Source organism: Eurosta solidaginis, chromosome 3 (assembly GCF_040869045.1).
Source record: "Eurosta solidaginis isolate ZX-2024a chromosome 3, ASM4086904v1, whole genome shotgun sequence".
NCBI classification, from domain to species: Eukaryota; Metazoa; Arthropoda; class Insecta; order Diptera; family Tephritidae; genus Eurosta; species Eurosta solidaginis.
This window is the reverse complement of record NC_090321.1, coordinates 96,118,450-96,145,483: the sequence shown is the minus strand read 5'-3', so window position 1 is coordinate 96,145,483 and position 27,034 is coordinate 96,118,450. Positions and strand designations below refer to the sequence as shown.

The 27,034-nt window shown below is 36.2% G+C and overlaps 1 protein-coding gene across 2 annotated transcripts in view; it reads left to right on the top strand.

The window, feature by feature from the left end:
- The window catches only part of Mmp2 (Matrix metalloproteinase 2), a 199,448-nt gene extending 172,742 nt beyond the window's left edge, over positions 1–26,706 (top strand). For both annotated transcript variants that reach the window (XM_067772834.1, XM_067772833.1), the window contains exons 4-6: positions 25,000–25,544; positions 25,610–25,751; positions 25,813–26,706. In XM_067772834.1, the coding sequence (XP_067628935.1) occupies positions 25,000–25,544; positions 25,610–25,751; positions 25,813–26,381 (1,256 nt within the window). In that variant the 3' untranslated portion in view covers positions 26,382–26,706. The remainder of the gene's footprint in view (positions 1–24,999; positions 25,545–25,609; positions 25,752–25,812) is intronic.
- Positions 26,707–27,034: the final 328 nt, after the last annotated feature.

Here is a 27,034-nt window from a genome sequence, read left to right as displayed (position 1 = left end):
TGGTATTTTATAAACATTACCTTAAAAGGGGGATCCACGCCCATTTCCATGTATTTTTATACTCAGTTGGGCAGAGCTCACAGAGTATATCAACTTTGATTGGATAACGGTTGGTTCTACAGGTATAAAGGAATCGAGATAGATATAGACTTCCATATATCAAAATCATCAGTATCGAAAAAAAATTTGATTGAGCCATGTCCGTCCGTCTGTCCGTTAACACGATAACTTGAGTACATTTTGAGGTATCTTGATGAAATTTGGTATGTAGATTCCTGGGAACTCATCTCAGATCGCTATTTAAAATATTGCCAAAGACGGATAAAGCGATGAAACTTGGTAGGGTAGTTGACCTTATGACACAGAATAGAAAATTAGTAAAATTTTGGACAATGGGCGTGGCACCGCCCACTTTTAAAAGAAGGTAATTTAAAAGTTTTGCAATTTGTAATTTGGCAGTCGTTGAAGATATCATGATGAAATTTGACAGGAACGTTACTACTATTACTATATATGTGCTAAATAAAAAGCAGCAAATTCGGATGAAGAACACGCCCACTTTTAAAAAAAAAAATTTTTTTTTAAGTCAAATTTAAAAAAAAATTGAATATCTTTACTGTATATAAGTAAATTATGTCAACATTCAACTCCAGTAATGATATGGTGAAACAAAATACAAAAATAAAAGAAAATTTCAAAATAGGCGTGGCTCCTCCGTAATTCTATACCAAATAAGAAAAAAGGGATGAAACATAGTAATTTGATTGGTTTATTGTCGCAAAATATAACTTTATAAAAAACTTTGTAAAATGGGTGTGACACCTACCATATTAAGTAGAAGAAAATGAAAAAGTTCTGCAGGGCGAAATTAAAAGCCCTTGGAATCTTTGCAGGAATACTGTTAGTGGTATTACATATATAAATAAATTAGCGGTACCCGACAGATGATGTTCTGGGTCACCCTGGTCCACATTTTGGTCGATATTTCGAAAACGCCTTCACATATACAACTAAGGGCCACTCCCTTTTGAAACCCTAATTAGTGTCTTTAATTTGATACCCATATCATACAAACACATTATAGAGTCAGCCCTGGTCCACCTTTATGGCGTTATCTTGAAAATGCGTCCACCTATAGAACTAAAGCCCACTTCCTTTTAAAATACTCATTAACGCCTTTCATTTGATACCCACATCGTACAAGCACATTCTAGAATCATCCCTGGCCCACCTTTATGGCGATATCTCGAAATGGCATCCACCTATAAAACTAAGGCCCACTCCCTTTTAAAATACTCATTAGCACCTTTCATTTGATACCCATATCGTACAAACACATTCTAGAGTCGCCCCTGGTCCACCTTTATGTCGATATCTGGAAAAGGCGTCCACATATAGAACTAAGGCCCACTCCCTTTTGAAATACTCATTAACACCATTCATTTCATACCAATATCGTACAAACAAACTCTAGAGTCACCCCTGGTCCACCTTTATCGTGATATCTCGAAAAGGCGTCCACCTATAGAACTAAGGCTTTCCTTTTAAAATACTCATTAACACTTTTCATTTGATACCCATATGGTACAAACAAATTCGAGGGTCACCCCTGATCCACCTTTATGGCGATATCTCGAAAAGGCGTCCACCTATAGAACTAAGCCCACGCCGTTTTAAAAAAAAATTAACACCTTTCATTTGATACCCATATCGTACAAACACATTCTAGAGTCACCCCTGGTCCACCTTTATGGCGATATCTCGAAAAGAACTATGGCCCACTCCCTTCTAAAATACTCTTTAATACCTTCCATTTGATACCCATGTCATACAAACGCATTCCAGGGTTACCCTAGGTTAATTTTCCTACATGGCGATTATTCCCTTATTTTGTCCCCATAGCTCTCAGCTGAGTATGTACTTAGTATGAACTGAGTATGAACTTAGCGATCCTTAGTTGTTAAATTTCGCACTTTGTCAAACCATATCACTATTGGGTTGAAATGTCAGTATAATTTATTTGTATACCACAAAAGAGTAGAATTGTTATTTGGCATTCGATTTTCTTTTGAGTGGGCGTGGTCGTAGACCCATTTTGATAATTTTTAATTAATTTTTGATATAAGAAAGTCTATATATATACAAGTACACGCTCGATATGAAAAGTTTATGGTGATTTGTTATACCTATGTACATATGTGATGTAGGAAAATATCTTATGTCCCAATAAGGTCGATGGGAACTTAATACGAATATTTTTTTTTTTAATTTGGCCACACAATTTTTTAAATTTCAATTGCTGATTGGTGGATGAATTCGGCTAACGGTTCGGAAATGCCCCAAATCAGAGTAATTTTAAAATCGTGTAAGCTCACAGAATGATTACTGTACGTGAGAAAAACAGCGCTTCTAACTTTCAAACAATTAGTGCAAATGCGAAAAAATGGAAAAATAATAATAATAACCTGCACACTTAATTTCTTTTTTCTGAAAATATAATTTTTTCCTTGTTTTGTTTTTATTTTTCTTAAAAAATATTCAACCATTCAAGATTGTACCTTAATAAGAGTTAGAAAAAATGTAAAAGGGCAAACAAACCTAAGTTAAACGTAATGTGGTATTCTGTGTTCATATTGGAATAAAATGAATCCGCATTCTCTTCTTTAAATGAGTTTTTTAGTACTTCAGACAACTCAAATCACTGTGCCATGTCTCGTCGTCATAGTTTCGCATTCCGCCATTCATTTTGGTGAGCTTAACATATATATCTTTTCGACGCCAGATAGGAGTAATTTAGCTGCAACACGCATTTTGAGGCAACATCTAGCAGCCACTGCCTGTCCGTAACCATGCCAAAACTAATAAAATGTGGAGCTTGCGGCATGTTGGCGTTGGTGATGACGATTTTATTGGCATTAATAAAATATCAAATGTAGCACAATGCAACGCACCATTCTTATTTCGGCGCATTGCAGCTCAACTTAACGCGACAGCATCATCCGGAAAATTCAATAGCAGTATAAAGTGGTGCTTCTAAGCCCTTACCGCTGGGTGAACCTAAAGCGGGAATTCATTTAGTCCAACAAAGTTGCCAAATTTTAATACTTTTAGCTAAATAAAAGATTTTTTTGCGGACGCATTTGCGATCGTGCTGTTGATGTCAATCCTTGGATTCTGCGTCTGTGCCCTTTAGTTTTCCCGCAATTACCAAATGTTTCACTTGATTTTCAAAATTTATAATTTAACAGAATTATATATTATATTAACTAACTACTGCTACCTGCTTAAAAAATATCAAGCTCGAAGATCTGGATTCCATTAGTGATCAAGTGCAATAATCGAAAATAAATTAATTAAAATAATAACTTATTTAACTGCCGCTTAACCGTTTAAAGGGTTGTGGCAGTCCAACGAGGAGCTCAAATCGCTTGTTCTGTATTAACTGGTGTCAATTGGTAACACCAAGGGAGTTTAAATAATTTTACTCCTGGTCCCTCAAGCGGATTGGGGTGGCCGTCTTCCTTTGATTTCATACCCGGGTTAGGATTAGAATACTTTCTTAGACGTAGCATCCACTTTCATTTACATAACATGGCCTAGCCAGCTTAGTCGCATAATTTAAGTACTCCCTGAACATTGGGTACAAGGTTGCCTTTTCGTTTTTGCAGAATTTTGCCCAGGCTTAAAACCATCCTGTGTCGCCGAGTTCTTTTGGTAAAATTATGCATTAGGCATTATGCCTGGTGGCTTGAAGCTCAAGCCTTTCCTTCCCTTGCGTTCGCTGTTCACTTTTAACGTAGCCCTGTAGGCAGGGTATTTTCTTTCGGTCGCAATGCAGTGTTCTTCATCGTAACATTATTTTTCCGTGATAGCCGGTAACCAATTTTTTTCTTGGCGGTGGTACAAAGCGCTTTAGACTTTTGCTCTCCGAACATGTGTCCAATTGCGAAACGATTTGCAGTCTTTCGACATCTATCTTTCCATTTTCAAAAATTCTATCACAACGTGGTCGATCTGGTTGCGGGTATTTCGATCGGGGGACAGCATGTAACTTGATGTATATTTTTATGTATTGCATTTATGCATTTTTGTATGGGTTTTGAAGGAAAAAAGTAAGAATCAAACGACTCACAACTTTCCTTTTATATACACGTTTGTAGTAGATAACAGACACTCGAGAACTCGGCTTCTCACGAGATTCTCGAATATCGAGATACTCGTAAACCTCGCAAGCTTCTCGAAGTGGTGGTTCGTGGAAATTCTAGCTTATGCTCTATAAAATATCGTAAGCTCTATATAATACAGCCTATTCACCGATTAAATTGAATGCCGTGAAGCTCGAGAGAACTTCGCGAGAATCCGATACTCGCGGGAATTTTTTTCTCGAACAATTTCGAGAAACTGTAAGCTGCAGAATATATAAGCACATATTTTATCTTAATAAGCGATTGGTTATAGATTCAGATATATGTACAATTTTACTAAATAAAAAAAATAAATGTAAAGCGCGATAACCTCCGAAGAGATTTTAGGCCGAGCTTCTTTTCCAATTTGCGTCGTTCTCCTGTAATTTTTTCTACAAATTGGCGGGAAGGGACCTACTTGCTTTATGCCGACTCCGAACGGTATCTGCAAGGCAGATGAGTTTTCACTAAGAGCTTTTCATGTCAAACAATTTTACTACAACATGAATAATGAATGAGTTGTCTACTTGGTTAATAATATTTTTTGGAATATGACTCTGCTATAGTTCAAAATCGGAAAATTTTGTTAATAGAGAACTACAAGCGTTTGCAGTATGGTGCGCACTGCGCAGCAATCGAGCTGGATGAAATTCTCTAAAACATTAGACGACTTTCGAGACCCTATTAACCGGAACTCACCTTTATTTTTACTAATAAACTAAAAAAATTAAGTCCAAGAAATTTGTTTACGTAAAAACGCGTAATATACCTGAAATTAGTTTCCATAAGTCGAGTATATAAGGCTAAGTATAAGCTATTATGACAGAATTTTTGAGTGAAATATGAAACAAAAAGATGAAGGCTTAAAAAAAAAACATTGCTTACTTTACATTAAAAAACAAAGAAAATAATAAGCAGTCAGCCATTCAACTTCAAGGCTTATAATTAACCATAAAATCTGGCTATTCTCAAAAAAAAAATCCTAAAATTACTTGAAAACTAAGATAAAATGGGATTGGTTTTGCGCCATAGAAACGCTTCCTTAATCTAGACAAGCAGTTTTCCTAGTTTGTTATAGGAATAATCTTCTGAAAATTGAGAAGACTGTATACAAAAATTTTAACAAGTAAGGAAGGCTAAGTTCGGGTGTAACCGAACATTACATACTCAGCTGAGAGCTTTGGAGACAAAATTGTATTTTTCATGGATACATACAAAGTGGAGCAACTTGCCTTTGCTACCTTTCTTCAGATATCAATTCGTTTCATTTGAATATTTTTTTAAATATGAAAATTTGGTTAAATTTGAACGCATTTCTTTATCATTTTTTTTTTTTTAAATCACCCCTGAAATATCTTCGAAACGCTCTTAATTATGAGTCCGATAAGAGTCCGAAATTGTAGACCAAGAGTCTCGTTTTTTGGAACAATTTTCCTTCATCTTTGTCAAATAAGGGAAAATCACCATGTAGGAAAATGAAACTAGGGTAACCCTGGAATGTGTTTGTATGACATGTGTATCAAATGAAAGGTATTAAATAGTATTTTAAAAGGGAGTGAGCCTTAGTTATATAGGTGAACGCCTTTTCCAGATATCGTCATAACGATAACGACGTAACCTCTGGTCCACTGTATAATGTGTTTTTATGATATGGGTATCAAGCGTTTTCGAGATATCGACTAAAATGTGGACCAGGGTGACCCAGAACTTCATCTATCGGGTACCGCTTATTCATTTATATATGTAATACCACGAACAGTATTCCTGCCATGATTCCAAGGACTTTTGAGTTCGCCCTGCAGAACTTTTTCATTTTCTTCTAGTTAATATGGTAGGTGTCACACCCATTTTCGTATTTGGTATAGAATTATGGCATTTTTTCATTTTTCGAAATTTTCGATATCGAAAAAGTAGGCGTGGTCATAGTCGGATTTCCTCCATGTTTAGTACTAAGATAAAGCTAGTTCAGCTAATTACGTGAACTGAGTTTAGTAAAGATATATCGATTTTTGCTCAAGTTATCGTGTTAACGGCTGAGCGGAAGGACAGACCGTCGACTGTGTATAAAAAATGGGCGTGGCTTCAACCGATTTCGCCCATTTTCACAGAAAACAGTTATGGTCATAGAATCTATGTGCCTACCAAATTTCACAAGTATTGGTAAATTTTTGTTCGACTTATGGCATTAAAAGTATCCTAGACAAATTAAATGAAAAAGGGCGAAGCCACGCCCATTTTGAAATTTTCTTTTATCTTTGTATTTTGTTTGACCATATCATTACTGGAGTCGAATGTTGAAATAATTTACTTATATACTGTAAAGATATTAAATTTTTTGTTAAAATTTGACTTAAAAAAAATATTTTTTTGAAAGTGGGCGTGTTCGTCATCCGATTTCGCTAATTTTTATTTAGCACACATTATAATGCGTATTGCTCATCTTGTTCGGACGTGTTTTACTAATCGCTCTGTGTTTTGTACACTTTGTGAGTTTAAAAATAAAATAAAAATGACTCTAGTCTTTTTTTTTTCGTATTTTCTCTTGGGTAAAATTTAAGAAATAATAAAAAAAGACAAAGTGCAATACTATTAGAGTGAAGGTTGGATAAATTAAATGATACCAATCAAATCATAATTTCTGCACAACAAACATACATTAACACAAACATAAATCAGAGAGTGATAATACTTAATATGCCGTGCAACTGCGGTCAAAAAGTGAATCGTGAGAATCCAAAAGTGCAGTGCAATGGATGTAAAGAGTTTTTTCACCTTGAATGTGTAGGTTTGCTTCAGAGTGACTTGGATTTTCTGCTCACTTCAGGAAAGCCTTTCTTCTGCAAAGCCTGCTCAGCTGAGAGGCGCTCATCTATACGTTCGCAGCCCCTGTCAACTCTGCCGCTTAAAACAAATAATATATCTGATGTCAGTGAAGATGTGCATAATCCGAAGCATCAAATTGCTTTTCTTGCTAATGAGCTTAGTAAAGTAAGGCAAGAGAATGAACACATTCTGTTACGTGTCAATACATTGCACGAAGACAACAAAAATCTACTGCTGAAATCTGATGATCTTATTGCCGAAGTTCGCTCTTTGCGCTCTCAGGTTGATGCTAAAGATTCCGCTCTCTCAACACTAACTATTGAGCTTAAAAATCTTAGTAGCATTGTTGCTAAATTAGCTATTAACCTACCAAAGCAGCCTACAACCGCTGAAATTATTGCTGCGAATGCTGAGAGTGTAAAGCCAATAAATTCAAAAATAAAGGAAAACATAATTGCAAATGAGTCAGAACCTCAAATGAGCACAAATGATGACGTTACTATTTTGCCTTCCCCTTCTGTCAATGATGTACCTAATGATAGTGAAATGACGTCAACGTCCCAATCTAAGGTGCGTAATGCTGCAGGCACTAAAAATGTTAAGCGTAAGCTAGCAGTGACACCTCATGCTGCGTCGCAAGCCTCTGCTACGCCTACATTTGCATCTGTTGCTAAATCTGCTGTTGCTTCGGTAAATGTACCAGCATCCACAGTGCGCCAAGTAACCCAGCGGGAAATTCAAGCAAAAAGTACTCGAAGGAAATTAAGTAAGCCCATTGTTATTGGTAATTGTAATACCAGCGAGTTAAAAGTAGTTCCAGTTTTCAAGTTTCTGCATATTTCGTCATTTTCGCCTACTATTAAGGAATCTGATATATTATCGTATGTTTCAAGTCATGCTAAAATTGAACCCAATTTATTGATATGTCATACATTGGTAAAGAAAGACATTCCCATAGATAGCTTAACCAAAGTCAATTTCAAGTTGGGTGTTTCGGAATGTTCATTTGATAAGGTGCTTAATCCAGCTATATGGCCTGAATTTGTGAAAATTCGTCCGTTTCGTTTTTTTCACCAAGAAGGTGTATCAACACAACAACGATAACCAGTTCCGTTAATAACAATCCTGCCAAAAAAATAAAAATATATTATCAAAATGTTTCTGGGTTGAGAACCAAATCTAAGCTGCTTTATGCCTTGAGCTCGCACCTGGACTATGATATTTTTGTTCTCGTTGAGACGTGGCTAAACGAGAGTTTCTTTGATAATGAATATTTCGATTCGAATTTATACAATGTGTTTCGAAAGGACCGTGATTATATTAAAACTGGTCTCAGTAGAGGCGGAGGTGTTCTTATAGCAGTTAATCGGAAATTTCGCTCGTCACTCGTGACATTAAAGAATGATGATACATTATTGGATCAGCTCTGCGTGGCAGTAAAAGGCGTTTCAAACATTTTAATCTGCGCTTCTTATATACCTCCGACAAGCAACGATATGCTATACCGAGCACATGTGGACAATATTTTAGCAGTAGCATCTAGTCATAATAATGATAGTATCTGTGTCATGGGTGACTTCAATTTGGGAAATATTGTTTGGTCTTATATTGATGATAGTAATGAGCTATATGCAAATAACGTAAATAGTATATCTGAATCCTACTTAGTTGATAACTTATCCAGTTGCGGCCTTTCTCAGATAAATGGTTTTCAAAATCGGCTTTCTCGCATTTTAGACTTAATTTTTGTCAACGATAATGTACATTTTTCTTTATTTGAATGCCTTGATCCTTTATCTACTCCTGGTATTCATCATATACCATTCGTTTTAAAGGTCGAATTCTATGAGTTTAATTCGGTTCATTATGATGAACAAGTTACTAATTTCTGCTTCAGTCGAATGGATGCCGATATGGTTAACCTTGCAGTTGATGCCATTGATTGGAATTCAATATTTTCCAACGTTGATGTTGCCAACTGCTTTGAAATCTTTAAATATAAGTTAGGTGAGATCTGCGTTAAGCATATCCCAATCCCTAAGAAACCCAGATATAAAATACCTTGGTATACAAAACGATTGTTAAAAGTTAAGAATTTAAGAAACAAATATTTCAAGAAGTTTAAATTGTCCAAATCTGTTATATATAAAGACAAATTTCTGTTTTATTCAAGTAAATTTAAATCCATGAACAGGGACTTGAAGCGTAATTATACTCGTAAGTTCGAATCGGATATAAAGCAAAACTCGAAATCATTTTGGAGATATGTCAATTCCAGAAAATCGTGTTCAAGTATACCTTCTGTTGTCTATCTCAATGAGACCAAAGCGCACTCCACTATTGAAGCTGTTAATCTCTTTGCTGATTTCTTCAAGTCAAACTTTGAAGCTGGCACTGATTTTGATCAGGTGTGTTACACGAACATAAATTCCCCAATAAATTTTGGATCGCTAACCCTAACGCTCGCTGATATAGAAGAAGGAATCCGACAACTGAAGATTTCTACTAAAACCGATGTGGATGGGTTGTCTTCATACCTATTAAAAAAATGTTCTGCCCTTGCTTCCCCATTGTTAGTTCTGTTCAATAAATCACTTGAACGAGGAGTGTTTATTGATGCGTGGAAAGTCAGTTCTATCACTCCAGTGTTTAAAAGTGGTAATAAGAACAATATTGCGAATTATCGGCCAATTTCAAAGATATCCTCAGTCTCAAAACTGTTTGAGGCTATAGTTAAAAATAAAATTTATTTTACGGTAAATCACTTGATCTCCGCTCAACAACACGGTTTTGTTAAAGGTCGCTCAACAGTCTCAAACCTCGCCGTATTTTCGGAATACTGCATTTCTGCGTTTTAAAATCGCCTTCAAGTTGATTCAGTTTACACTGACTTTTCAAAAGCTTTTGACAAGGTGAACCACACAATTTTATTATTGAAACTGACAGCTCTAGGGTTTCATTCCACTCTTTTAAAATGGCTTGAATCCTATCTCTCCTCTCGTAAATGTGTGGTTACGGTTGATGGGGCATCATCTGATCCTTTCATTGCGACTTCTGGGGTTCCACAGGGTAGCATACTGGGCCCGCTTCTCTTCGTAATTTTCATCAATGATATAACCAGCTGTTTCAATTACGCAAATTTTCTTTTGTACGCTGATGATCTTAAGGTTTTTTCGACAATTACGAGCAATGAAGACATGGTAAGGCTACAATCTGATATAGACAATGTTGCCGACTGGTGTAAACGTAATAAGTTGAATCTTAATATAAAAAAGTGCTCACATGTTTGCTACTCAAAGTCTCGCTGTCCGTTACCCACATGGTATAAAATCGATGGTCTTCGATTATCCACTTTAAGTGAAATTACTGATCTTGGTGTTGTATTCGATTGTAAATTTCTGTTTCAAACACATTTGAATTACATAATAGCGAAGGCATATTCAACACTTGCCTTCATCAAACGATTTAGCTCTGATTTTACCGATCCTTACACATTAAAATTGCTATACACCTCTCTTGTGCGGTCTAAATTAGAATACGCCGTCTTTATCTGGAGGCCATTCTATAATTGTCACATTACCAGGCTTGAACGTGTGCAAAAAGTTTTTGTTCGCTTTGCCCTACGGTCGTTGCATTTCAACGACCCGATTCCTTCTTACAGTAGTCGCTGTTTGCTCATAAGCCTAAAATCGTTAAACAGCAGACGTTCTATTCTGTCTCTCACCTTTGTTTTTGACTTGATAAGTGGAGCGATTGACTGCCCATTTCTGCTGGCCAGAATTTGTTTCAACATCCCACAGAGGAGTCTACGCAATCACGATACTTTCTGGCTGGACACGGTTAGAACAAATTACGCGTCTAATGCTCCAATTTCAAGAGCTTTAAAAGAGTTTAATATGCTATCAAATCCTGTGGGTCTGGACTTTTCCTCCACAAAACATATGTTTAAATCGATATTAAATGACTTATGTACGTAAACTTTTAGGTAACTTTTAGTTTTTATGATTAAATAACTGTGTGTCTATTTTTTTCTTGTAATCTGAATGAAAATGTTCACATTTTCTAGATTAAAACGAGATAAATAAATAAATAAATAAATAAATAAATATAGTAATAGCAGTAACGTGCCGACCAAATTTCATCATGATATCTTCAACGACTGCCAAATTACAGCTTGCAAAACTTTTAAATTACCTTCTTTTAAAAGTGGGCGGTGCCACGCCCATTGTCCAAAATTTTACTAATTTTCTATTCTGCGCCATAAAGTCACCTTCCAAGTTTCATCGCTTAATCCGTCTTTGGTAATGAATTATCACACTTTTTCGGTTTTTTGAAATTTTCGATATAAAAAAGTGGGCGTGGTTATAGTCCGATTTCATTTATTTTAAATGGCGATCTGAGATGAGTGCCCAGGAACCTACATACCTCAAAATTTACTCAAGTTATCGTGTTCACGGACAGACGGACGGACGGACATGGCTGAATGAATTTCTTTTTTCGCCCAGATCAATTTGATATATAGAAGTCTATATCTATCTCGATTAGTTTATGCCGCTACGGGGAACCGTTATGCAAACAAAATTAATATACTCTGTGAGCTCTGCTCAGCTGAGTATAAAAATTTAATTGTGTATATATCACCGCCTTGAATTTCTAGTCGAGATCCGCAACTTTACAGTCGGTACTCTTATTCACTGGGTTAACTTGAATATGAAAATGTTGTGAGAAATATTCAATAAAGTATTCTTGGTTGAAAAAACATGAGGAAAACTTTTTTTCAAATTAATGACAAGTTATATATGTATATATATCTCCAAAAAGAAAAATTCTTAAACTCTCCTCAATTTGAAAAAAATTTTGTTTATTTTCCTCATTTTAGGTAAGTATTTTTTTCTGAGTATAATTTTATCGCAAACAAGTAAGGAAGGCTAAGTTCTGGTGTAACCGAACATTACATACTCAGTTGAGAGCTATGGAGACAAATTAAGGAAAATCACCATGTAGGAAAATGAACCTAGGGTAACCCTGTAATGTGGTTGTATGACATTTGTATCAAATGGAAGGTATTAAAGAGTATTTTAAGAGAGAGTAGGCCATAGTTCTATGGATGGACGCCATTTAGGGATATCGCCATAAAGGTGGACCAGGGCTGACTCTAGAATTTGTTTGTACGATATGGGTATCAAATGAAAGGTGTTACTGAGCATTTTAAGAGAGAGTGGGCCTTAGGTCTATCGGTAGACGCCTTTTCGAGATATCGCCATTAAGGTGGACCAAGGGTGACTCTAGAATGTTTTTGTACATATGGGTATCAAATGAAAGGTGGTAATGAGTATTTTAAAAGGGAATGGGCTTTAGTTCTATAGGTGAACGCCTTTTCGAGAAATCGCCATAAAGGTGGACCAGGGGTGACTCTAGAATATGAAAGCTGTTAATGAGTATTTTGAAAAGGAGTGATCCTTAGTTCCATAGGTGGACGCCGTTTCGAGATATCGCCATAAAGGCGGACCAGGGGTGTCTCTAGAATGTGTTTGTACGATATGGGTATCAAACGAAAGGTGTTACTGAGCATTTTAAGAGGGAGTGGGCATTAGGACTATAGGTGGACGCCTTTTCGAGATATCGCCATTAGAGTGGGCCAGGGTTGACTCTAGAATGTTTGTACGATATGGGTATCAAACGAAAAGTGTTACTGAGCATTTTAAGAGGGAGTGGGCATTAGGTCTATTGGTGGACGCCTTTTCGAAATGTCGCCATTAGGGTGGGCCAGGGGTGACTCTAGAATGTGTTTGTATGATATAGGTATAAAATGAAAGTTGGTAATGAGTATTTTAAAAGGGAGTAATCCTTAGTTCTATAGGTGGACGCCTTTTCGAGATATCGCCATAAAGGTGGACCAAGGGTGACTCTAGAATGTTTGTACGATATGGGTATCAAACGAAAGGTGTTACTGAGCATTTTAAGAGGGAGTGGGCATTAGGTCCGTCCGGTGGACGCCTTTTCGAGATATCGTCATTAAGGTGGGCCAGGGGTGACTCTAGAATGTGTTTGTACGATATGGGTATCAAATTAAAGGTATTAATGAGGGTTTTAAAAGCGAGTGGCCCTTAGATGTATATGTGAAGGCGTTCTCGTGATATCGACCAAAATGTGGACCAGGTGATCCAGAAAATCATCTGTCGGGTACTGCTAATTTATTTATATATGCAATACCACTCACAGTATTCCTGCCAAGATTCCAAGGGCTGTTGATTTCGCCTTGTAGAACTTTTTCATTTTCTTCTACTTAATATGGTAGGTTTCACACCCATTTTACAAAGTTTTTCCAAAGTTATATTTTGCGTCAATAAACCAATCCAGTTACCATGTTTCATCCCTTTTTTCGTATTTGGTATAGAATTATGGCATTTTTTTCATTTTTCGTAATTTTCGATATCGATAAAGTGGGCGTGGTTATTGTCGTATTTCGGCCATTTTTTATACCAAGATAAAGTGAGTTCAGATAAGCACGTGGGCTAAGTTTAGTAAAGATATATCGGTTTTTGCTCAAGTTATTGTGTTAACGGCCGAGCGGAAGGACAGACGGTGGACTGTCATAGAATCTATGCCCCTACCAAATTTGAGAAGGATTGGTAAATTTTTGTTCGACTTATGGCATTAAAAGTATTCTAGACAAACTAAATGAAAATGGGCGGAGCCACGCCCATTTTGAAATTTTCTTTTATTTTTGTATTTGTTGTATCATATCATTACTGGAGTTGAATTTTGACTTAATTCACTTATATACAGTAAAGATATTAAATTTTTTGTTAAAATTTGAATTTAAAAAATTTTTTTTTTAAAAAGTGGGCGTGTTCTTCATCCAATTTTGCTAATTTTTATTTAGCACATATATAGTAATAGTAGTAACGTTCTTGCCAAATTTCATCATGATATCTTCAACGACTGCCAAATTACAGCTTGCAAAACTTTTAAATTACCTTCTTGTAAAAGTGGGCGGTGCCACGCCCATTGTCCAAAATCTTACTAATTTTCTATTCTGCGGGATAACGTCAACCCATCTACCAAGTTTCATCGCTTAAATCGCCTTTGGCAATGAATTATCGCATTTTTTCGGTTTTTCGAAATTTTCGATATCGAAAAAGTGGGCGTGGTTATAGTCCGATATCGTTCATTTTAAATAGCGATCTGAGATGAGTGCCCAGGAATCTACATACCAAATTTCATCAAGATACCTCAAAATTTACTCAAGTTATCGTGTTAACGGGCAGACGGACGGACGGAGCTCTGCTCAACTGAGTATAAAAATACAATATCGTGCGAGTCGTTATTGCAACACAATGCCAAGAAAGAATCAGTTCCATTCATATCGTACATGAGATACATATGTAAAATCACAAAACATCTTACAGATGCCCAGAAATGGTTTCGTTGTTAGATATATTTTCAAGTGACGAACGGTGACTTTTTACCACAAAAGTAAAAACAAATTTTGTTACTTAATTGAAAAATTAAATAAATGAAAGTTAAGTTTGTATTGAAAATAACACAGTTATTTAGTGTAGTAATTTATAATGATATACATAATTTTCGTTTAAGCATTTTTCTAAAATCGTTATCTAAGATAAAACTTTTCATACTAGGCACGCCCCTTTTCAAAAAATCATTGGTTGTTTCATATTTTTCTCAAGTGTAACTATTGATAACTTTCAATCATATTTCTCCAGTTATTAATAAAATATTTGTTGTTCGAATTTTTCAAAGACATTTTAACTTTTACGATCCATTTTTAAGTACTCTGTTATTGTGGCACCCTGTATTTATACTCATTCTTAAGCATAGACATTGGCATGTTATAAGAATATTACATTTTAACCTTCACCGCGGTAGTATTACAATATGTAAATATTATAATTTTCAAACAGCTGTAACCTCCCGAGTTTAAGTCCGACTTTGAAGCAGTTTGGACTCCGTGAGTTACTTTTGATCTTTTATCCAAAATAAACAACACAATAGCAGGTTTATAATTTTTTTTTTGTCGTTTTTCCTACAAACCTCGGTAGCATTTACATATGTAAATATTGGGTATGTTAGATAATCGCTGAGGATATAAACCATTTTTTGAAACAAGGTCACATAGCATATCTCAGTTTTAAAAAATGCATACTTTTTTATTTTGACATATCTTAGTAAAGTTTTCTTTTTAAAACACAGCCATATATATTGCATAGTCTTTTTGTCGTTCTTCCTTTTCAAATCTTTCTGACTTACTTAATTGGCGCTTAACCGTTTAAACGTCTATGGCCGTCCAACAAGGCGCGCCAGTCGCTCCTTCTCTCTACAAACCGGCGCCAATTGGTCACACCAAGGGAGTTTAAATCGTTTTCCACCTGGTCCTTCCAACGGAGTGGAAGCCGCCCTCCACCTCTGCTTCCATAGGCGGGTTCCGATAGAAACACTTTCTTGGCCGGAGCGTCATCTTTCATTCGCATAACATGGCCTATCCAGCGCAGCCGCTGCGTTTTAATTCGCTGGACTATGTTGATGTCTGCGTATAGCTCGTACAGCTCATCGTTAAATCTTCTTCGGTACTCGCCATCGCCAACGAGTAGAGGTCCATAAATCTTTCGAAGAACTTTCCTCTCGAACACTCCCAGAGCCACTTCATCAGCTGTTGTCATTGTACATGCTTCTGCACCATATAGCAGGAAGGGTACGATAAGTGACTTGTAGAGTATTATTTTCATTTGCCGAGAGAGGACTTTACTTTTCATTTGCCTACCTAGTCCAAAGTAAGATTTTATTGGCAAGAGTGATTCTTCGCTGGATTTCAGAGCTGATGTTGTTACTAGTGTTGATGCTCGTTCCCAAATAAATGAGGTATTTTACTATTTCGAAATTATGGCTGCCAACAGTAGCGTGGCTGCCAAAGCAGGTACTTCGTTTTGTCCTCGTTCACCATCAAACCCATCTTTACCGCTTATTTTTCCAGTTTGGAGTAATCAGAACTAACAGCGCGGGTATTTAGGCCGATGGTAGCAATTTCATCAGCATACGCCAGTAATTGCACGCTTTTATAGAATATCATTGCAGAGCGGTTAAGCTCTGCAGCTAGTACAATATTCTCTAGCATCAAATTAAAGAAATCGGACGATAGGGGTCACCCTGTCTGAAACCTCGCTTAGTTTCGAACGGCTCGGAGGGGTCCTTCCCAATTCTGACTGAGCTGATGGTGTTGCTCAACGTCCTTTTGCACAGCCGTATAGTTTTGCGGGGAAATCAAATTCAGACATAGCTGCATATAGGCAGCTCCTTTTCGTGCTGTCGAAGGCGGCTTTAAAATCGACGAAAAGGTGATGTGTGTCGATTCTTTTTTCGCGGGTTTTCTGCAAGTTTTGGTGCATTGTGAAAATCTGGTCGAAGGTAAATTTACCAGGTCTGAAGCCGCACTGAAGAGGTCCAATCAGTTGATTCACGGTGGGCTTGAATCTTTCGCACAATACACTTGGCAGGACTTTATATGCGATATTAAGAAGGCTGATTTTGCGATATTTGATGCAGTTTACAGTATCCACTTTCTTGTGGACTAGGCAAAGAACACTGAGTTTCTAATCGTCGGGCATGCACTCGTCCGCCCATATTTTGCGAAGAAGCTGATGCATGCGCCTTACCAACTCCTCGCCGCCGTATTTGAATAGCTCCGCAGGCAATCCATCAGCGCCCGCGGCCTTGTTGTTTTTCAATGTTATTGCTATTCTGACTTCGTCATAATCAGGTGGGGGGACATTTATTCCATCATCATCGATTGCGGGATAGTGTTCATCATTTCTGTGCGGTAAATCGTTGTCTCCATTTAGGAGAGCAGAGAAGTGTCCCCTCCATAATCTAAGTACTCTCTGGACATCAGTTACGAAGTCGCCGTTTTCGTTCTTATAGGAGTTTGCCCCGGTCTTAAAACCTTCCGCCTGTCGCCGAATTTTTTGGTAAAATTTTCGTGCGTTATTCCTGGTAGCTAGCAGCTCAAGCTCCTCGCACTCACGCCTTTCTGCCTCTGCTTTTTTCCTCGCTTCCCTTTTTAACTCGCGGTAGCGTTCACACACTCCTCTTGTTGCGCTCGTTTTTAACGTAGCCCTGTACGCAGCATCTTATCTTTCGGTTGCAACGCGGCATTCGTCATCGTACCGATTGTTTTTCCGTGGCCGCCAGTAACCAATTTTTTCCTCGGCGGCAGTACGAAGTGCTTGCTAATGGCATATAAATCATTTTTAGAAAGGCTTACAAAACACTTTATCTTTGAATTTTAATAGTACTTTTAATTTAGAAATATTTTGTGAGCTTTTGAATAGTTAAAATTGAACATTATTGTGAAATAAATATTTTAACGTCTTAATCTATATATTAATCCGATAACAAAATTTCCATACAATCAATTGACGGTCGGTTTCGCATAGTTAGCATACGTAAAATCATATAAAAGTTATATGAATCGATTCGTATGGATCAGCCGCAGTGCATAGGCCTATTATTGTTAACAAATATTACTTTATTTGTTTATAATTAATAGAAAAAGTTTTTTGTAAATCCAACAATCTCTCCAAATATCGATATTTACTTTCTTGCAAAAAAGCGCGCCATCTGTGGACCAATTATGTAAGTGCTCTAAGACACAAACCTACATAAGCGTACGCGCTACACGGTGAAAGATTACAACATGGTTCCCCATTGTTGCCGCTTACCTATAATAGTCTCTACCAAAATCCTAAAAAATTGTTCCAAAATAATTTGTAGCGTACCAAAAAATCTTAAATAGAATTAATTTTTGACCAGCCCATTTTTTGTGGCAAATTTCACTTAAACGTAAATACATAAGTCTTTATTTAACATATTCTTTGTTTTTTATTTTAGTTGTTTTCAAAAAAATATGAATTCACAAATAATGAGTTAACTTTTGTTGAAACTAACTTAATTTATTTATAAAAATTAATGGCAAATTTGCCCGAGAATGTTTTTGCATTTGCAGGTTTAATCCTCATTTTAGATAAAGTACGTATTATACTTAACAAAAAAAGCATACAAAAATATAGCATACAAATTTTTTATATCGTCTTTTATGCTAATTTATTTTATTTCTTATTTTATTTTATTATATATTCTTTTATTTCAAGTTAGTTTATTATTATTTAAATGCAACTTGACTGAATCGGAAAATTTCACGTTGTATATTAAACGAAAAAAAAACGTCCCTTGGTTTTAGGTGAAAACGGCAACCGGCATCATGGCTGCCGTATTGCATAGTCAGTATATTACCCACTATATTTATTATTAGGCTAACTTTGTTGGATTATATATCCATTAATCGGATGCTTAGATCCCATAACCCTAATTTGTTTATGTCGCTTTAAGTTATGAAATTAATTTCATTTAAGTAAATATGTTTGCGTGAATAAATTCAATGTTTTTATTTGTTCTTCTTTTCTTTCTAATTTATTCTGCTTTGTTATATCTTAGTATTATATCGTTCACAGACGATATTTTATGGTAGATATGGTCATATATATTCATGAAATAGAGTGTTTACAAATTTAATACAAATTAATTACGTACATAGATCTCAATGGGAATCCCAACATTAAATATCCGAACATTACAATCTTCATATTGCCACAATGACAACATTAAAACCCAAAAAGTCTAAGTGCACTTATTGCGTTTTTATATGGAACTGTTTGTTCACTTCACTTAATTTTTTCGCACTTTAAGTACTTTATGTTTTTCTTTCATTAGAATTTTTTTTAGTAAACTCTGCCTTCTTTCTCATTACATAATTTTTTTATTTTTTTATTTTATTTTTTATGAAGGTATCCTCTATTCTACTCGAAATTTTCGTTTTGTGTCAAACTTACATATTACATATGTATTTATACAATTAAACTCGGTAAACGCGCCAATTGCATACCTGGCAGGTGACGTGAAATAGGCTAAATTCCTTTAGCACATTTCTTAGTTTTTAACTAAAAGTTCGTGTTTTTTGAATTATGACACTATGAAGTAAATGGGCGATATAAGTATATGGGTGATATAGGCCTACTGGGGAACCGAGCACCCAAAACTAACTTCGGTGTCGCCCCAACGGCGACCTTCCGGGTGGTGTGGAAACCCCTATTTATCAATTCAATTTCAAGTAATTTCACAATAATTCTATGTCAATTTCATTTGAGTTTACATAATTTTTATATTTTTGTATAAGGGTCTCCATACCAAAACGTTATAATTTCATTAGAAAAATTTGTAGAAAATTTAAGAAAATATAATCAAAAAGTACAACGTCTTAGATCAAATTCAAAATTTTAAAGAAAAATTTAAGTAAGTTAGACCAGTTTGCTATATTTCCAACACTTGATGCATAGACTGAGATGAAAAAAATACAAGTTGGTCGAATTTCGACCACATGCGATACTAGTTTTCATTAATCACAGGTACTGATGACATTTACTCTAGATCAGATGTCATCGGCCAGCATAGCCTAACGCAATTTCAAACATTTCAAAAAGAAGAGTGAGTACAAACCCAATATTACATTAAAATTATCAACTGTTATCTGCATTAACTGTTGAGGCATCTGCTCGTATTTTATTTTTTATTTATTTATTCAAGAGTTCCTGAAGATGATTTCAATTTGAAATCGAAATATCGATCAAAATAAATTTGATAAAAATAAATTTGATAAATATAAAATTTATATGTAAAACAAGCATTTTGGTGTTTTAATTTACATATACATGGCCTAGAGCTCGAAAAATTTTTTATATAAATTTATAAAAAATTATGTAATGAGAAAGAAAGCAGAGTTTACTAAAAACTGTTTAATTAAAGAAAAAAATAAAGTTCTTAAATTGCGAAAAAATTAAGTGAAGTGAACAAACAGTTCCATATAAAAACGCAATAAGTGCACTTAGACTTTTTCCGGAGTTTAATGTGATCATTCTGGAAATATGAAGATTCTAATGTTCGGATATTTAATGTTGGGATTCCCATTGAGATCTATGTACGTAATTAATTTGTATTAAATTTGTAAACACTTCGTTTCATGAATATGTATGACCATATCTACCATAAAATATCGTCTGTGAACAATACAATACTAAGATATAACAAAGCAGAATAAATTATAAAGAAAGAAAAACAAACAAAAAATTTAAGTTATTCACGCAAACATATTTACTAAAATAAAATTGATTTCATAACTTTAAGCGACATAAAAAAATTAGGGTTATGGGATCTAAGCATCCGATTAATGGATATATAATCCAACAAAGTTCGCCTAATAATAAATATAGTGGGTAATATACTGACTATGCAAGACGGCCGCTTTGATGCCGGTTGCCGTTTTGACCTAAAATCAAAAACATTTTTGAGACGTTTTTTTGTTTCGTAATTAGCATAAAAGGCAATATAAAAAATGTAATATTATATTTTTGTAACTTTTTTTTTTTGTTCAGTATAAGACGTACTTTATCTAAAATGAGGATTAAGAGGAGGGCAAATTTGCCATTAATTGTTATAAATAAATTAGTTAGTTTCAACAAAAGTTAACTCATTATTTGTGATTTCATGTTTTTTTGAAAACAACTAAAATAAAAAACAAAGAATCTGTTAAATAAAGACTTATGTATTCACGTTTAAGTGAAATTTGCCACAAAAATTAATTCTATTTAAGATTTTTTGGTACGCTACAAATTATTTTGGAACAATTTTTTAGGATTTTGGTAGAGACTATTACAGGTAAGCGGCAACAATGGGGAACCATATTTGTATGTAGGTGAAACATTTGTGCTATCGAATTTAGCGAGTATACATAGAATTTGAAATTCACATTAGAAATCTTAGATAATTGTTCCCAAAGACGGCGCGCTTGTGCATAAAGGTTTAGGTCTTTGAAATTCGCATTAGAACACTTAGATAATTGCTCCCAAAGATGGCGCGCTTGTGCACGAAAATGACTTAGGATATTTGTATGAATTGTTCGAATTTACAAAAAACTTTTTCTATTAATTATAAACAAATAGAGTAATATTTGTTAACAAAAATAGGCCTATGCACTGCGGCTGATCAATACGAATCGATTGATATAACTTTTATATGATTTTACGTATGCTAGTATGCGAAACAGCATGTCAATTGATTGTATGGAAATTTTGTTAGCGTATTAATATATAGATGTATCTTTTATAGATGACGTCGAAGTAGTTATTCACAGCGAATGGACATTTCAATCATGATGTGTTGGCAAGGTTGGATCGCAGCCCCTTAATTGTGAAGCATGCTTTGTTTATTATTATATTCCTCGTGCTCCGAACGGGTTGTTCACATCCCCTAATACTTGTCTTAAAATTGTGGTATTATATCATGCAATGGCGGATTTTTGCTCGAGCTTGTAAAATGGGCATCTTAAGATAATTACAAAATTGAAGAAGATGGTGTAGATGTAAGGTATTTTTCGTACCTTTTTTACGTCAGGAAAATTTGGTCGTAGCCAAAATCGGTCAGTAAAATGGCTGCATATTCAAGCTTTAAACACATACGGCATTAAGAAACTATTCCCATAACTATTTCCCAACAATCGCCAAGGTTTTTTGAAATACTCTTCTAGTACTTCATTTACAGAAATTGGTATACCAATATGGATATTCAATGAAGCGAGTGCATTCAAACGTTCTTGACTGATTGTACTCCGCAAGTATGATTTTAACTTTTTGAGGGAGGGAAATGTGCGTCCTGGTTTTGCTGTCGAAACTGGTAGAACGGCTAATATGCGCAATATGTTATTTACATGTTCGAAAGCAGTTGGATTCACCATCTGAAAAAATAAGATAAATAAGAAATATGCGTGTTACAATCAAATATACAACATAAAAGAATTAAGTAACATCGGAATATATATTCTTGGAATAGAATAGTAAGGAATTCAAGGTGGAGCTGCCTTGCAAACGGATGCCATAATCCTTAAAATGGTGGAAGCTTAGGTAGAATCCATATAATACCAACGCCCGATTACAAGCTAATTTGGCACCAATGGATTAGAAGTGTTGAGATTGGCAAGATGGAGCCGATAGTTGACCATTTATCATACAATTAGATCCATTAGGTACTCATGTTAAGCATATTGAATAATTGTATTTACATATGTTAATACTGCCCCGTTATGCAGTTTCATTAAAATCATTTTTTTTATATAGTTTTATGATTAAATACTCTTTTTTCCCTCAGTTTTGCTCAACAGTTTTTTAAAAGTTACTGTGTCTCATTCTATCACTCGTTGAAGGCAGTCGGCTGGAAGAGCCGCTATATCGAACACCCTGTTATATCGAAAAACCTGTCATCAAAATCCTGTCAGTCATGAACACAATAATCAATACACCGAAAATTATGTCAGTCTACAAACTCAACCGAGTATTACTTTGTCCACAATTGCCATTGGCGCCGTAAATATTACTTACTTAATTGGCGCTTAACCATCTAAACGGTTATGGCCGTCCAACAAGGCGCGCCAGTCGCTCCTTCGCTCCGCCAACCGGCGCCAATTGGTCGCACCAAGGGAGTTTAAATCGTTTTCCACCTGGTCCTTCCAACGGAGTGGGGGCCGCCCTCTACCTCTGCTACCATAGGCGTGTTCCGATAGAAACACTTTCTTGGCCGGAGCATCATCTCTCATTCGCATAACATGGCCTAGCCAGCGCAGCCGCTGCGTTTTAATTTGCTGGACTATGTTGATGTCTGCGTATAGCTCGTACAGCTCATCATTAAATCTTCTTCGGTACTCGCCATCTCCAACGCGTACAGGTCCATACATCTTTCGAAGAACTTTTCTCTCGAACACTCCCAAAGCCGCTTCAACTAGTCCAAAGTAGCATTTATTGGCAAGATTGATTCTTCGCTGGATTTCAGTGCTGATGTTGTTACTAGTGTTGATGCTGGTTCCCAAATAAACGAAGTCTTTTACTATTTCGAAATTATGGCTGCCAACAGTAGCGTGGTTGCCAAGGCGCGTATGCGGTGACTCTTTGCTCGATGACAGCAGGTACTTCGTTTTGTCCTCATTCATCACCAAACCGCCGAAAATATTAGTGAGATATAAAATCCGCTTTCGGGAAACAGACATCAGAAAGTATGCCCATTGACACCCGGTGTGGTTGCCAAAAACTTCAGCAAAATCGAAAAGACTCCCAGCTTAACCTTTTTATATATGTACTTTTTTCTTTGTGAGTTCCGCTTAGGATATGAATCCGGTATAGTCGGTGACTGCCCGATTGTTGTCCGAACGATTGGAATGACCACATGGAAGGTTATTTTCTTGCAGCAAGGTTTATACATTGTCACATTTTTAGTTTAGTACCAAATTTGCAGACAGCGGGGTAATTATCTGTAAACAAATTGCATGTCGACCAGTGTGTTGTGGTGCTGCCAGCGGAGAGACACCGCATTCAAAAAGTACTCCTGCCTACAGCCTATCTAACAAAGCACATCCAATCCACATGTATGTAGGTAAATGCAGTTTGTTTCTACTGCAACTGACCTCTGGTTTGAATAAGTGTGTACCTATTTACATTGTGAATGATGACTAAGTGTGATATCTTATCTGTCAAATGCCTGACAGGATGTTCAATATGGCTACTTTTTAGCGTTTTGACAGGGTGTTCAATATGGCGGCGCCTATCTTCAGTGGGTGACAGAAAGAGATAGAGAATGAGACAGCGATAGTCAATTACAAATCAGGTGATCCAATCACTTTGGAATTTTGACGTCTATGCAGAAGATATCACACTTAGTTATCATTCACAATGCTTATTTATGTATTAGCTTCCTATTTGCACTGTGAACAGATGTTGCAGTCAACTAGAGCCAACATCATTACATGAATGATAACTCAAGCACTGTAAATATAACAACAACGCCTGGAAACCCGCAGCGGTCTTCAAACCGCATTACGCCCTGTATGCTGTCACTAATGTAATTAATTTGCGAAATTGGTTAATTTACTTGATAAATGCGCGTTAGAACAGCTTGCAGGCGTGTCTAGCCGCACGCATACATATTTACATATGGGCATGTGCTTCCGCCTCAGCCATGCAATGTATGACCGAACACGTCACAGTCGCAATTCGAAACGGATTAGCTAACCAAAACCTCCAAAATAAATGTAGCATCCGTTTCAATAATCGGCGCGATTGCCATCCTCTTTTTTCGGTTGACCATATCCATAGGGGCAGCTGTTGCCGCCATCGTTGTTGCTGCTGTTTGCGATTTAAAGGACAATCCAACAACTTGATATTAAATATACATTTGATGAAAATCAACAAAATCCGTTTGGTGACCACGCTCATTAAAAAAAGTCGATATATAAATTTCGAAAACATGCTTAGCACCGCTTACATTTAGAGAAAGAAAACTTTTGGGTGCCGGACAGTCGTTAGCTAAATGCCATCGACGCAGATCTCAAATATTGCCGCCATTTTCCACATCCACGTGATAGTACCAAGTTACGCGAGGCAAAAACCGGAAAAGACTGGTGAGATAGTTGTTAGTTTTGTAGCATAGCATAGTGGAAAGGCCGGTACGTGTTGCCATTATCGTGCAGACATTGGCGTAGGAAACAATTACAACTTCTTCTAATATGGAAGAGAACTTCGATATGTAAAAGTTAAACAAAAGTGGGATAGGTAGTTTTATTAAGTATGATTTCATGAAGAAAAGATGTTAACTTACCTACTCAAAGTAAAAACCTCACTCATTTTTTTTAATCACATATTTGCTACGGTTTTTGGACCTATATTATTACTGATCATTCACATCTGAAGTGATCATTTTTATATAGAATAATAGAAAAACTCTCTTTCATCTCCTGAATGTGATGTCACATCTTCCTTTGTATTCTATATCTAATCGTGCTATAAAATATTCTAACATTGAAGTCTTGATCTTCTGTACTTTTTAGCAACAAATTTTCTTGGCGTCGCAGTGCACGAATTTGGACATTCTCTGGGACTTGGACATTCTTCTGACAAAAATGCAATAATGTATCCGTGGTATCACGACAGCGATGTCGATATTAATCTGCCTGATGACGATCGAAATGCAATTCAGCAATTATATGGCGCTAAAGAAAAAACATGGGGTCCATTCAAGCCCCAGCCACGTCCAAAAACTACTACGACTACAACAACAAGCACAACACGACGACCTCTTATTTATTATCCTCAATATCCGCAACAGCCTCAATACCCATCAAACGATCCTTATGCGCCTCGTCGCCAATATCCCTATAATCCACACCATCGCAATCGTGACCATCCGACCACCAGTCCAACCACATCTACCACCACATACAGACCACGCACCGATTCACCTCCACGTCCAACAAAGAATTGGTCACAACGACGTCAACCAACTAAGCCCAAGAAGTTAAAGCCAGATACCTGCCAAACAAGTTATGATGCCATATCAATTATACGACGCGAAACATTCATTTTCCGTGGTCAAGTAAGTTCAAAAATAAATCAAATTTATGTATAACACTTTGACCAAATATCTGCTTTGTCCCATAGTTTCTTTGGCGAATTGGCGATCGCGGTCTTTACCAAGGTTACCCAACCGAAACACGTCGCTTATGGACACAACTGCCCGAAAATTATACAAAAATTGACGCTGTCTATGAGAATCATGATCGTAAAATAGTTTTCTTTATAGGTAAGGTTTCGAGATTGCTTACAGATTAAAGGTACCATAGATTAATGCACGATTCTCTTAGGACGCTATTACTACATGTTTGATTCAGTTACGTTAGTTCGTGGCTATCCACAACCACTCACATCTTTAGGCCTACCATCATCATTGACTCATATTGATGCCGCCTTTGTTTGGGGTCACAACAACCGAACTTATCTCACAAGTGGTACGTTATATTGGCGTTTAGACGACGACACCGGGCGTGTGGAGTTAGACTACCCACGTGATATGTCTATTTGGCGTGGTGTAGGCTACCACATAGATGCTGCATTCCAGTACAGCAATCGTAAAACATACTTCTTTAAGGGTTACGGATACTGGGAGTTCAACGATGACCTAATGGAGGTTGCGCATTCCCGGCCAAAACTTAGTGCACGTAAATGGATGAATTGTCAGCGCCGGGTCAATGAAGTCGATGAGGAGCAAACATGGACAGCACCATTAATTTCTGAACGAAATGACACAATGAATTCTGATTTAGCAAGCGGTACTAACGGAATTTGGTGTTATACTGAACGGGGGTCTTACATTCGGTTAATATTGTTATTAACAATGTGTTGTTGGTGGCAAGGCCTAGTACGATTAATGTAATATGTATGACTCAGATCTATATCGTTGTTTTACAATTAGAATTTACGAATTAAAATGCTTTCACATAATGCCTAATGTATTACATACGATTTAGATTACATTTTTAGAATTAATACATACTCACTTAGTAAAGTAAACTCATAGAGTTTCATGTACAAAACAAACGTAGCGATACTAGATATGTATAATTATTCATAGTTCTTAAGGGTTTACCCTTTATTAATGCTAGTGACGAAAATAATCGACGAATCACATTTATAAAACCGATTGCTGTAATCATTTTAATACTCAAACCCTTACGAATTGTAGTTTCTCCATGCCAATAGGGCTGATAGTTTCCGTTCTTGAGTTTTCTTTCACTAGGCAGAGCAGATTACTAGAATCCGTGGTACATCGGTTCGAAACCAAGCCACCTCCATCAGACTTTTGTTTTTACAACTGCAAGTATAGACATCCCTTTTTACAAATTGAAACCCAGTTCTGTGCACTAATTTCCAGGAAGACCGGTATCATCTTTATTTGAAACCAAATTTGGGTTTGTCATATGGATACATGTGTAGTACGAAAATGCTCCCCCACTTCGTAATCAAAAAAGTCATATTTGACACAGTTATTTTTCCATACGCATTTATGTATCTTTGGAACTAAACAAG